Here is a 14490-nt window from a genome sequence, read left to right on the forward strand (position 1 = left end):
GGGCGTCTGTCTCCTCCCACCCCCCACTCCCCACCCCCCCCTTCCCAGACCAAGGAGGAGGTGGTGTCCACGCTGGAGTCGGTGCAGATGCTGCAGGTGCAGAGCGGCCAGCTGCAGAAGGCCCGGGAGAACTACCACAGCAAGTGCACGGACGCGGACCGCCTGCGCAGGGAGGGCGCCCCGCAGAAAGAGCTGGAGAAGGTGCGCGCCGCGCCCCCTGTCTGTGCCAAATGCTCGGTCGGTCCGGTCTGTTCTGTATTCCGTGCAGAGAATGCACAGACGCTGTGTTACCCCACTGAGGGTTCCCTATTAGTGTACTAGAGTTATTAGGGAGCTGGGCTTGTAGCTCTGTGGGCACAGATTGAAATCCACCGCAGGACCTGCAATAAAAAATCTCATAATACTGTGATAAATCTAATATACAAACAATATCTAGCTTTAGAAATGGACAAAATGTAAAACTGTGTAAAGATGTTTAAGTTGCTTTGAATCAGGCTACCTGGCAGAGAAATAAATTGTAATAGTAGTGTAATATTAGATATGCCATTATGAAATATGGTAAGACTATTATGCTGTAGGTATTTGTATATATATAGATATATGTTTAGTATTGCATGTGGAGAATATGAGAATATCAACATATCTTTATTGCAGTTTGAACCAGCTGAAGTCAAGTGTGAAAATTGAAATGCGCATGATAATGATCCTTCTACAGTGAACTCAGTGATTTGTCATTTTGTAAATATGTGCAGGCTCCATATGTGGTCTGCATGTCCCCAAACCCTCCCTCCTTGTAATTTTCGTTATATACCATCTCTCTCTGTCATTCCCTCCCTCCCTCCCTCCCTCTCTCCCCCTGCTACCTCTCTCCTCATTCCCCAGGCGGAGATGAAGTCGAAAAAGGCAGCGGAGTCCTTCAGCTCCTCCGTGGAAAAATACAACCGAGTGGGCGGAGACTTTGAGCAGAAAATGTGCGAATCGGCACAGGTGAGGGGCGGGGGCCGCAGGCAGGGTCCAATCGGTGGAGGCCTGCGGGGAGAGGGAGGAGCAGGCCGGCACAGGGAGACAGGCAAGCCGTTTGAAGTCGTGCGTTAATGAATTATTGAAGGAAGACCTTTAAGGGAGGCCCCCTAGCTTCTCATCATGACCCTTCCCTGTCATCGCAGTTTGCGGCTTGACGCCACGGTGTTCAAACCCGCGGTGCTGTGGAGGGGTTTGTTACCGCGGAGTCACAGGCTATGCTGGGGCAGATTGAGCGGCGCGTTCAGGCAGCGCTGTGTGCTCAGGAGCTCTTTTGACGAGTCGTTTAGGAGTTGTTGGGTTGTGCTGAAGCAAGCTGTTTTCAGTTGAGGGTGAGACTCAAGGTCTTTTTGCTGACGTTCCCCGCACATCGGTTTCGAGTGAGGCCAAGCGGGCTTTCCCTCCACTCTGCCTGGGCTGAGGCCCTGTGGAGTCTACAGCACACGTCACAATTCCAACGGGGACAAACTCATTAGCTGCCGTGCTACACCGTAACTGAGGAGATGGATGGGTTCAGTGGCCAAATGCGGGAACCCTTTATCTTGATGTTTGGGGCGAAGGATGACTAATGGGCTTTTCTGGGCTATTAAAGTCAACGTGTGCACAGGTACAAGCTGGCACACTAAAAAACATCCTCCATGTTTTATGCCATGAGATTAACAACTTGTAATACCTGTAATACTTTTCTGAGGTTAGCCCTGCTATTGCTAACGTTGTTCAGGATACAGACTGGCAACCTTGACCATTAGCCTGCATGCTGGGTTATTTGTACTTCTGAGTGTGTCCCGATCATTTGCGATATCTGTCACAGTCACACCTTGCTGTGGTAAAGAGGACTGAAACAGGTACAGGAGTGGGAGAGAGCGGCCCAGATCCACATTTATTTGACTCCACTTGCACTTGGACTCCAAGCGTGAGAGTGGTTTAAGTGAACAGTGTCCCAGTCCAGCTTGTTGTAAAGAACAGGGTAAATATGATTTGGTTTAGTCACGGCTGCCCTGTAGAATCCGTAATGGGCAGCCCTGCTTTAGGGTTTTTTTTTTCCCCCACTCAGCATGTGGGCGTCTCCATGGCGACCCTCAGTGTTTCCAGCGAGACCCTCCAACAAAATGTATGAACACTGCTATTTTTATGTGACGTGATGATGAAAACCCTTGCGGCAAAGTAATACACGTCATTATTTCTAAAATGGTACCAGGGATATTATAAATGGGTAGATTGTTGTGTTCGGTAAGGATCAGGACAGGTGTAATTAAGATGCTCATCAGCAAAAATTCAGCCCAGCCTACCACATCAATGTCCATCTGTCTTGTGATTCTCATATAATTTCTGTGTTTGTTCCTGATGATGTGTTTTTGTGTGTGTTTGTGTGTGTGTGTGTGTGTGTGTGTGTGTGTCTTTGTGTGCACGTGTTTCTTTTCATCTTTGTCTCTTAGTCAGTGTGGGGATGGGGCAGGGTAGCTCTGTTTTAGCTGGTGTGTATGTGTTAGTGCGTATGTGTGTGTATTTGTGTGCGTGTGCGTGTGTGTGTCTCTGTCTCTTAGTCAGTGTGGGGACAGGGCAGCGTAGCTCTGATGTAACTGGTGTTTGTGTGTGTGTGCATTTGTGTGCACGTGTGTGTGTCTCTGTCTTTCTGTCATTTAGTCAGTGTGGGGACAGGGCAGGGCAGCTCTGATGTAGCTGGTGTGTTTGTGTGTGTGTCTGCGTGTGTGTGTGCATTGTGTCTCTCTCTGTCTCTTAGTCAGTGTGGGGACAGTGCAGGGTAGCTCTGATGTAGCTGGTGTGTTTGTGTGTGTGTGTGCGTGTGTGTGTGTGCACGTGTGTGATTCTCTCTGTCTCTTAGTCAGTGTGGGGACAGGGCATGGCAGCTCTGATGTAGCTGGTGTGTTTGTGTGTGTGTGTGTGCGTGTTTGTGTGCACGTGTGTGTCTCTGTCTCTTAGTCAGTGTGGGGACAGTGCAGGGTAGCTCTGATGTAGCTGGTGTGTTTGTGTGTGTGTGTGTGTTTGTGTGCATTGTGTCTCTCTCTGTCTCTTAGTCAGTGTGGGGACAGGGCATGGTAGCTCTGATGTAGCTGGTGTTTGTGCTCTTGCTGTGCTGTGTGCAGAAGTTCCAGGAGCTGGAGGAGGTCCACCTGCGGCAGATGAAGCAGCTGATTAAGGCATATTCCCACTCCATAGAGGATACGCATGTGCAGGTGGGACAGGTATGCAAACCCGCCTGTCCGCTCTGCACTCCAAGGGCAGAGATGTCTTATTAGTCAACGCTTTGTACAGCTATCACACATCTCCACACAGTTTTATAATTCCAACCATACAAAGGTCACAATTGACCAATAGAGACCTTTTGTTGTTGGTACTGGGCTAATAGAACAGAGCTTAGACAGACTGACATATCCATGCGTTGGCGCCGTACTGGAACTTAGCATGGCTAATTCAGTTCCGGGCTAGGATCGATGTGTGGGTTCCTTTGGTGTTTTTAACTTGTGTAGTCAGGAGGGTTTAGGAATGAGGAGGCCCCCCCCCCCCTGCAGTCAGGAATGAAATCAGGAGCACCTCCTGGCTGCTGTTTGAAATGGTGTTCAGTGGTGTGGAACATGAATCAGGAACAGGAGGTCCTGGTAATTATCGATATACTAATGTTACATGTACTCCATTTAGATGTCATGGAGCTACAGGACGCATCATTTAGAGAAAAAAAAATGAGGACATTTCTCGGCTCTGAGTTTTGCTAAAGTTGCGAATGCTTGTTTTGAGCTTTAATGTCTCCTTGAAACGGTGAGTCACAGCGCCTTGGCAGAGCAAGCGCGTTAGAGAGTGTGGGAAGGCCGTTATTCCCCACTGCGAGACCGCGTCTGAGTCACGACTCCCTCCTAAACGATAGGTATTAAAGATTCAAATGAGACCGTCTCTTGATGAGCGATGTGAAAAGCAGAGCCGTGTGTCTGTGGCTTGCTGGTCTGTCTCCCCAGGTGCACGAGGAGTTCAAGCAGAATGTGGAGAACATCGGGATTGAGAACCTCATTAAGAAGTTTGCTGAGCAAAAGGGCACGGGCACAGAGCGACCAGGTACCATTTACAACGCTGACTGAACGAACACAACACCAGCATAAAACAAAAACACCAGGTACCCCACATTGACCGTAGAGTGACCAGGTACCATTTACAATGCTGACTGAACGAACACAACACCAGCATAAAACAAAAACACCAGGTACCCCACATTGACCGTAGAGTGACCAGGTACCATTTACAACGCTGACTGAAGGAACACAACACCAGCATAAAACAAAAACACCAGGTACCCCACATTGACCGTAGAGTGACCAGGTACCATTTACAACACTGACTGCACCAAACAAGCACAACACCAGCATAAAACAAAAACACCAAGTACCCCACACTGACCATAGAGTGACCAAGTATCATTTACAACACCGACTGCACCAAACAAGCACAACACCAGCATAAAACAAAAACACCAAGTACCCCACACTGACCATAGAGTGACCAGGTACCATTTACAACACTGACTGCACCGAAGAAGCACAACACCAGCATAAAACAAAAACACCAAGTACCCCACACTGACCATAGAACAGCAGCAGGTACCCCACATTGACCATGGAGTGACCAGGTACCATATACAGCACTGACTGCACCGAAGAAGCACAACACCAGCATAAAACAAAAACACCAAGTACCCCACGCTCACCATAGAACAGTAGGAACCCCACGCTGACAATAGAGCAGTAGGAGCGCAACACTGACCATAGAACAGCAGGTACCCCTGAATGTGAGGTATGAGGTGTGGCGACATTGTGACAGCAGTGTCTCTGCTGCGTGCTGTAGCTCCAGTGGGCTTTGAGGAGTTCAGCTCCAGTCAGGTGCCAGAGGGCAAGAAGAGCCGCAGCAAGGCTTTCCGCATACCGGGACTGGGCAAGAGGGACAAGGAGCCCGACTCCACGTGAGCACACACGCACTCCCACACACTCCCGCACACACTCCCGCACACGCACTCCCACACACTCCCGCACACGCACTGCCACACACTCACACACACACACTCCCACACACACACACACACACACTCCCGCACACACGCACACACTCTCACACACACACACACACTCACGCACGCGCGTGAGCATGTACAGACACACGCACACACTCCCACACATTCACACACACACGCACTCCCACACACTCACACACGCACTCCCGCGCACACACACACACGTGAGCATGTACAGACACACGCACACACACTCACGCACGTGAGCACGCACACACACACACATACACACGCTACCACACACTCCCACACACACACACACACACACACACACACACACACACACACTGTTCATGTACTGTATGTGCTGTCATAGTGACTCACGCTGTGACACACCCACACACAGATCCACCATTCATCCATCCTTTCACATGTCTTCCTCTGTCTTTTGTTTTCTAGGGACACAGCTGTCACTGAGGCTCCAGTGAGTATGATGCACACTCCCTCCCACGTTACCTCTCTCTCTCCCTCCCTCTCTCACACACACCCACACACATGCACACGCACACACATACACATACACAAACACCCTGATGAGGAACCTACCATATAAAGCTGGGCGTGAGGTTGTGTTTAGATCACACGCAAAGATGAATACAGGGAGAGAGAAGAGGTTATAGAAACCAGAACAGTGTTCTGCTCCCTCTCATTTCCCTCTCGCATTAGACCTGATGGAAACACGCAGTACAGAACAAACACACAGGTACCGCTTGCAGTGTCACGGTAACTGCCTATTTATAGACTTCCCAGAGCCCAGAGGTTTACTTTAGGAAGATGGGTGTTCAGTCAATCGGCAGCTAAGAATTTTTTTTAACAGAACCGTGTGACATACAGGGGGGGTTGGGATTGGATGCAGTGGGAAGAGGGGCTCTTTAATGACCGTTACCGCCCCACTAAACTCCCTTCTAAAATGCTTCAGATTCAAACGAATGGAAGGGTGCTTGAATAACCATAAACAATAGCCAATTTCTGTTGTCTTCCAAGGCTGTGGCACCGTACTTCTTGTTAGCGATAGGCTTCCCACGCATCAGTATAAATAATGGGTTTCAATGACAGAAAACAATTGCTGCAACAAATCTGGAGCATGCTTAGCTATGCTAATGTATCACGTGGTCTGACTCCCAGGCTAGAGTCAGGATTTACTCGGGTTTGAGACTGAAGTGGGTTGGAGTCGTTACTGGGGTAACTGTGTTGCTAGCTTGTGCTGCACAGCAGATCTCCACAAGCTACCAGGGGCTATCAGTGAGAGACATCGCTCGTCTCTTTTCAGTGCTAACTCTCCTGTAGTACCGTGTGCTCTGTAAAACAGTGTGTAAAATAGTGGCTTGGTCACTGCGTCAAAGGGATGGAGATGCTTCAGCTGCAGAACTCATCTTTTGGCACAACTGGGGATTCCAAATTGGGGAGAAAAATTTAAAAAATATGAAAGCGAACGTGTCTGTAAATATCTCATTGGTCCACTATTTGTGGAGCGAATTTAGTGCCAATATTATTTACACGTTTCACAACTCATGCCTGTTTTTCGAGGTGCAAAATTCACACGTGTTTTACGCATTGCAAAACACAAATCTTGTTTTATCGATTTCAAACAAATTACAAACTACTAAACTCAAACAGTAGACACGGAAAAATGCTAATAATTTTGGCACTATTATTCCATGTAAGAGGAAATATCCACACGTACATGCTGCAATCAAAATGAAGGTGTCCTCAGCCAATCAGGGGAAGAATAGATCATGACCAATCAATGACAGCAGCAAAGTGTTCAGTAATCCCAGAGAATAACATAGTAACCACTTTCATAGAGACTTACATTTGAATAATTTAGTGTGAAATTTTTTCTAGCTTGCTATTTAGCTAGTTTTCAAGCCAGCCAGCTGCCAACCTAGTTACACAGCAATAACCGTCATGGCCTTGAGTACAGAAACAATTACAATATATCTGTTTGGGAAATTTGCATGTTAAGTGTAAAGTTGGAACGCTACAATATCATTTAATATGTGGGTTATGTTATGTATCGTGTTGCTGCATATAAACAGCCATGTTCTAACATTGTGCTAGCATATACCATTTCCATAGCACATTTTCTTTAACTGTGTAGCGATTATTAAATTATCATCTTCGGTTTACCGTTCACCTCTTGTCGGTGCTACAGTGAAATAAGAGTAAACATGAAAGGTATCCTCCCACCCTCTCACTTTCCATTCATGTGTATTCCAGTGCCGCCTTTCTGGTGTCTATTTCTATTACAGTACATTGCTATAAAGCAAATGTGTCCCAAAATGTTTTCAGGATTTTAAATGATATGTTTGCCCAGGAAAAAAAAAGCAAATAGAAATGCTTGCAATTTCACAAATTAAAATCACATTTAATTGTGTAGTGCATTCCCCAGAACAACTGTCACAGTGCACTTTACAGTGTACCCCGGCCTACCCCCCCACAAAAGCATTCCTAGGGCAACAGTGGCAAGGAAGAACTCCCTAGGTGGGGAAGGCAGAAACCTTAGGGGAAACCAGACTTAAGAAGAGGAGCCCATCCTCCTCTGGCTGGCTCTAGGAGTTCTTAATGTACTTAAATAGGTCAGATCCGATAGTTAACAATCAATTCTGAATAATTTGCTTGCTAGAGTGGGGAGTGATGAAGGGGTTCGGAATTGCTTGAGTGCAGCAGGTGTAGGAGGTGGCGGTCCGGGGGGGCGGGCGGGGGCGGGCGGGGGGGTTGGGGTTGGGCACTGTTCAGGCATCTCAGCGCTGCAGCATGCTCCACCAGTAAGAGAGGGAGATTAGGGAAGAGCAGTGGGAAGCTAGCAGGGGCACAGATGGGACATTTGGCTACAGGTGTCCCCGTAATGTGTCCCTGTCATGCATTGCCATACGGTGTCGGTCCACTGCCAGATCATTTGCATTGCTGATTACTGCAAAAACAAAACATTGTTAACAAATGAAAAAGGGGTGTACTGTTAATCTATAGACCTATATGTTTGAGATAATAGTCATTTCAGTGAAATCATGTTCTTAGAAATTGATGCTATTGTTTAGGTGTGGTCCGGGCATGCATTGCTGTACACTGCCAGTTCACCACCGGCTCATTTGCATAGCTGATCAGTGCAAAAATGTTAAATTGTTACCAAATGAAAGAGGGTATACATTTTTATCTATAGATCCATATCTTTTTTAAATTATGCAGTCATTTGAAATCTCGTTCTCAGCAGTTGTTGCTGCTCTTCATTTAGACATCGGCACCGTTTTAAAAGTATTGTTTAGCACCGGTGTCGTCAAAATTTAAACGATACCCATATCGAATTAATGCTACAGAGCAGAAACTCCAACTCCTGAATTTTTCATCATATCCATGCTTCAAATTATTTTTTCGCTACAAGCAATTCAAAGCCGACTATGTCTCTTGCTAGCTGAACGTGTAAGTTAGTGATGTGGAAGCTTGTTAGTCTGCCTTTCATTCAAATGAAATTAATTGCTTGCATAACATTGGCCATTGCTCGGCCAACGATTGCCCATTAAAACATTATCTTTACTGCAAGCGACTAATCAAAGATGTTTAAGCTGGTCATCTATCTTGGGAATTAGTACATTTTTCATTAGATATTGCGAAATCTCTGATATCTCACCTGCACATCTACTATGCTTTCAGCTCATGTCCAGTTTCCTGCTCCCTTGCCTGCTCTCACTGATTGGTTATGAGCTACTCTTGCTCTGATTGGCTGTGGATACCTTCATTTGGATTAGTGCATAGTGCATGCACATGCTGTTTTTTTTCCAGAGCAGGAAAAGAGAAGCATAATGATTTTTATTTTTGTGTGTGTCTGCAGCCTGAGCTTTGTAGTTTGTGATTTGTGGTTTGAGATCTGTAAAACTGGATGCATAAAACACATAAATTGTGTTTTATGGTGCACAAAACACTTGAATTGTGATACACGTGTAAATAATATAGGCAGTAAATTCACTCCATTTGCTATGCTAATAAACTGAATGGAACAAAATTTTTCTGCCTGCAGAATTCCCCACAAGTGGACGACGAGGGCTTCGTGATCCGAGCAGACGGCGATCAGAATGATATCCTTCCTTGTGACACTGTGGGTGTGGCTCAGTATCTGAACCTTCAGCTGCATTATGGGAAATTAGCAGGAGGACCTCCCAGACTCGCAGCACTGGGAGCGTAAGAATGTTGAGACGGTTTCAGACTGACTTTTTCAGCTCCCATTAGTAATCGTGCCTCAGTCACATGCAGATCCTTCTGCTGTTCCTGCGATGTTCAGGATGAATAGCATCTCGTTCAGTGGAATGACATCTTGTGGTTCACATCATGGTCATCTCTGTGGAAGGGCCAGGTCATGAAATTGGCCTTTTCTGTGTGTTCTGATGCTGCTTTGTTAGAGCAGCTGGTTAGATTAAGTAAGGGTCAGTCACGCTCCCAGTGATTACGTACCAATATGAGGTCATGCACTCTCTGCATCATCTCTTTCACAGTACACACATATGCATGGACACACACACACACACACACATACACACACAAGAAAACAGGCATACCCACATGAACACAATGAGCACAGACATATATAGCACAAATATATGAGCACAAACACACATACACATGAACATGGGCATAAAAGCACAGACAAAATAGACACAGACATACATATACCTGCAAGGAGAATGCTGAGGGGTTGGGGTAGGGCAGGAGGAGTTGATACCTGGTTCTCCATCCCGTCCTGTGCCACCTGGCACACGGCAAGCGTGTGAACTGGCGTGAACTTTGCTGTGGTGGTCTGATTGGAAGCACAATTTAAGTCTGTGAGCAAGAAATAGTTAAACTGAATGCAATTACACTGGTTCATGGAAGAATAGCCATTGCTAATGGTGAATTGATTTGTCTAATTGCATTTTGGGTTTAATCGATATCAAACCCAAGTCAATCACCATCTGACTGCATTAGGCTTTCTGCTGTATTGAGTGATGCTGCTACTTTGCAGTGTGCTGTATTCTTGTCTGTCGTGCTCATTCAGCTCACCAGAGATGGCTGTTGAACTAAAGATGAGGGACCAACCTCAATTTAAATCATTGCTCATTGTAGCCTTCTCTTTCTTCTCTTTACATAACAGAATACAAATGACAGAATCCAATTTAGTGAAATTGATTTAATTATTTCAAATAATGCACTTTTACTTAAAGAACAAAATCAGTTAATGTAGAATGTATTATACCAGCCTTGAGCACAGTGCACAATAAAAGCTAGCAAACAAACTTCACGTAGATTTCCCATGAGCGGCCAGTTGGCTTGATATGCACAAATCTGATGGATATATTATTATTTTTATAAGCAAAGAGCATTTGTACATATGCACACACATACATAAACTACATGTGTGTAGCAGGTTTAAGGATACAGCGAAACTGTTCACTGTCACTTTCTTGCAACACCCTTCAAACGCGTTTCAAACCTGCAGTTAAAAGGAATTGCAGCTGCTCTGCAGTGTAGCCTCCTACTCTAGACCGCGTAGACCTGTCCTCGGCCCCGCCCCGCCTCATGCCGCTCTGCTCCTTGACCCCGCCCCTTCCTCCCGCTGCACGCCTCTCCCAGGAAAAAGACTGCAGCTTCTTCTCCAGCGACTCCGACTTTGACGACGAGGAGCCCAAGAAGTTCAACATCCAGATCCGCCCGGTGGGCAACGGCGGGAGGGGCCACGCGGCGGCCGAGGAGCGGGAGCTGAGGGCCACCGTGGGGGCCCTGACGCTGCCCCCCAACAGAGCGGTAGGAGACCGGCTGGGAGGGGGGAGGAGTCTAGGAAGAGGGCAGGAAACAGCGAGGGATCTGCCTGATATTATCGCTAAACCAAAGCACTTTCACAAGAAGCATTCACTCGAGAGAGTTACCTGGAGACTCATTTGTTCCACTGTGATATGTTTTCTAGGAATCTTCTAAATCTTGCTGTCATGTTAATGGAACAACTCAATGTGACCTTCCTGAGGAAACCACAGCCAAACTTCAATATAATACAGTTTTACATATCTTTGAACAGAATTCAAATTTTGCAGCGGAGTGTTTCATTTCATTCTTTTGTGTTGAATCACCATGAAAAGTACTGACAAAATGTTATTCATGTTGGGAAGCGCGCATACTCCTTCCTTTGTTAAATGCCATGGCCACTGCCAATGCCAAGTTCACACTCACCAAAGCACTCATCGTGCTACATCATGGCCACTTATCCAGGAACAAAGCGAAATAGCTATCTGAACTTGTAAACGTTTTATCGGGTATGTGTTTTTAAAAGCACATTTTTGTGTGGCTCAATTTTTTTTCTTTTCCTTCGTTCCAGGTCTCTGTCAAGAGGCATCTCTCCAGTAAGTTCTGTGCGGTTTCAGCCCATGCCCTTAGGTAACACTTTGGTAAACGTGAATTCAGCCTCGTCCAATTGGACCGCTGCCTTCTGCAGGACTGATCTCAGATCAGTGTCCGGAGAATGTGCACTTTGTGTCATTGTGGAACCCTGAGCATGGTTGGGGAGAAGGCCAGGAGTGGGTGTAGAGTGGCTCAATTGTAGAGACCCTGTTTTGTATCCTATGTGATGTCTTAACTGACTAACTTTTTTAGTGCTTCTTGTTCAACCCTTAGTTTTCCTCTTCAGTTCCCCCCTCTTTTTGTGAGGGGGGGGGGGGTGGAATGTGGACATGAGGTGTAGTTATGTCCTTTTTTGTCTTCATTTGGGGGGGTGCTCTTTGGCTTCCCACGATGGGAAAAAGCTCACACACAAATAAAAACAATATTTTTAACTCGACCCACCACCAACCTCAAGGTAAAAAAAAATCATTGTTTTTGTTTGTGTGAGTTTTGTCCTTATCAGTATTTTTCCCATCATCCCCTCTGCCACAGGGAACTCCAGCTGCACGGCTGGAGCACGCTCAGAAGGTGAAGGGGATTCCGCCCCCCGCAGGGGTGGGTCAGATTTGTCTCGTACTTCCTGTGTGGTGTGAACACTATTCATTGGTTAGGGTCCGGCTAAAATGTTTTTATATAAACGTTACTGTATTCATGTATTTTACCGGATTTAATCTAGGCTGTTTTTTATGTGCAGTCCGTGGGTGGGATGTAATCATACAGATAGAGCACAATGACTCAGTGGACCACTGTCTAAATAACAGCTCTTAGGATATCTGGTGTTCCGGAGCAGCTATAATAGTGTCGCTTCATGCTGAGGGGCTCTACCCAATGAGTTACTACTACAGTAAAGCAAAGAAATGTGATTGGTAGGCCCAGTGCTTTCACACATCTACTTTCTTGGAAAAGATAACTACCTGGTGGGTGCTTGGTATGGCCAACCATACACTTTTACTGGGTTTAATTTTATTTGGTTCATCTAGGTAACTTTATTTCAAGTTAATTTCATTTCATGTGCACATGCCTTATAGCATGTAGTGGTTTGTTTTTGTCTTTTTTTGAGAGAGTGTTTAGTTAAGGTTTCAGTGATTCAGACTGGAGGGGTTAATGGTACTGTGTCACCACTGTTCTCATTTGCATATCACTGCTTATAAATCTGTGTTAATTGAGTATTGGACAGGATAGGAAAGAAGACACACCCACGTTTTATGAGGTTTCTGACTATAGCAGTAATATGTGCACTTAAAATAATAAAAGAAAATGTTGCACACTTAACGTTAACTATGCATTTTGTTATATTCCTTATTTACAACAAAATTTACAAAAATACTTTCATGAGAACGCAGTGTGATAAAGTATGTCCATGTTGATTGATTGACAGTTGTTCCTGATTCCTCTGCAGAGAGTGAAAAGGAAGGACTGCGGAGATCGACCTCCAGTCCTGACCATGGCAGGTAAATAAATGCCCTTCTGCTCGAATGAAGAAGGACATTTTAGCACGAATACACTACATCAGTACTCTTCAGTGCAACCCATTCTACTGCCAATGTTTTTCAATGGAGATTGCATGGCTGTATGCTTGATTCCATGCACCTGTTTGAAATGGTTGTTGCTCAAATAGCCAAAACCGCTAATTAAATGGGGTGTCCACATGCTTTTGGAAATGTATTATTATTCGGAATCGATAGTCTTCCCTTCTCCCATAACTTCATGAGATTTAAGTTTTGTTTTTGATTTTGTATTATATCATTAATGAGCTTTCTGAAGATGCATCAAAGTGGAATTTTTCAGCGTCAACAGAAAGGAGACGACTGTCAATGTTGAGGATGTGGAGTTGACCATCTGGTTAGTGGGATAGCTGGCTTCCTTCATCTCTCCTCCTGTTTTTACACCATCTGTTTAGGCTGAACTGCAGTGTTTCTGGCTCGGAGAAGCTCTTTGGACCTCCGCTGGACTCCGCCTTCAAGTCCAGCAGCTTTGCAGGTAAAATTTGGCTTCAGGTAATTTTCCATTTTCGGGGAAGTTTGAGGTAATAAGATAAGAACTGTGCTTGATAAGATCGTTTGGATTAATGAAACTCTCGTTTTTTAATTAGGGTTGTCATATTGCCTTTCGCTGGTGCCTACTACTCTTTATAGCCTATAATTCAGTCCACCTGTGGTAAGATTCTCATTACGTGGTAAGCTTGCGCATGAAGCCACCTGTTTAGTCTTCGCTGGCAGTGATTCTGTTGTGGTACCTGAATCGTTGCCATTCAGTCAGTGATTATTATTAACCAAGTGATGTAATTGAACGCGTCCTCAGTATGTGCAATTGAAAACGGCTTTCACACAGTGGTGTGGATGACTGTTGACCCATATTCATGCATTTATCCACCATTATTTTGGATGCGTCACTGATAAATTGTTTATCAGTAACCCTATTTGATATGTCAACTGGCCATTTTTGGCAGTTGTTCAGTGTTTATAATATATACCTGGGCAGAATTCAAATGATCCTATTCTCTGCATGAATCGGTAAAGGTTTCAATCACCACAGTAAATTCATCTCAAGACTGCGACGCCCTGGAGCTGTGTGATGAATCATTATACTGTAGGATGTGCTGAAAAAATAGTCATTACACCTACATAAAAATCTGGTACATTGGCTTAAGCCATGAAGAAGCAGAAGGTGGATTGCTTTCTTTGTTGTTTTGTTCAATTTCCTTGTTTATTTTCATTTGTGTATTTGTGAATGATGTGTTATTAATACATAATTTAGCCAAATAATTACATTGCAGAAATGTACCGTATTGCCGTCCAAAGTATGGGGTAAATTCAGAGATCGCTGTCTCTGAGTTTTAAGGTTAATCTTTTTATTTTATTTTTTGACTATGACTTTAAAATATATGTACCAGACCACAATTAGGCTACAGCACAGTTGGAAAAATTGGTTGCAAAATTCAGCCATAGTGGACAGAAATGGCTTTGTGACCCAAAGGCATGTTCATGTCACATACTCATACT

At 45.1% G+C, this 14490-nt stretch overlaps 1 protein-coding gene across 1 annotated transcript in view; it reads left to right on the forward strand.

The window, feature by feature from the left end:
• LOC135256788 (F-BAR domain only protein 1-like) overlaps positions 1-14490 on the forward strand; it is a 53243-nt gene that overhangs the window by 26382 nt on the left and 12371 nt on the right. The window contains exons 6-17 of the mRNA XM_064338930.1: positions 49-201; positions 883-987; positions 3126-3224; positions 3990-4086; positions 4870-4984; positions 5492-5516; positions 9105-9162; positions 10680-10861; positions 11427-11451; positions 11981-12043; positions 12888-12939; positions 13389-13468. Coding sequence (XP_064195000.1) covers positions 49-201; positions 883-987; positions 3126-3224; positions 3990-4086; positions 4870-4984; positions 5492-5516; positions 9105-9162; positions 10680-10861; positions 11427-11451; positions 11981-12043; positions 12888-12939; positions 13389-13468 — 1054 coding nt within the window. The remainder of the gene's footprint in view (positions 1-48; positions 202-882; positions 988-3125; positions 3225-3989; positions 4087-4869; positions 4985-5491; positions 5517-9104; positions 9163-10679; positions 10862-11426; positions 11452-11980; positions 12044-12887; positions 12940-13388; positions 13469-14490) is intronic.

Source organism: Anguilla rostrata, chromosome 6, assembly GCF_018555375.3.
Source record: "Anguilla rostrata isolate EN2019 chromosome 6, ASM1855537v3, whole genome shotgun sequence".
NCBI lineage: Eukaryota > Metazoa > Chordata > Actinopteri > Anguilliformes > Anguillidae > Anguilla > Anguilla rostrata.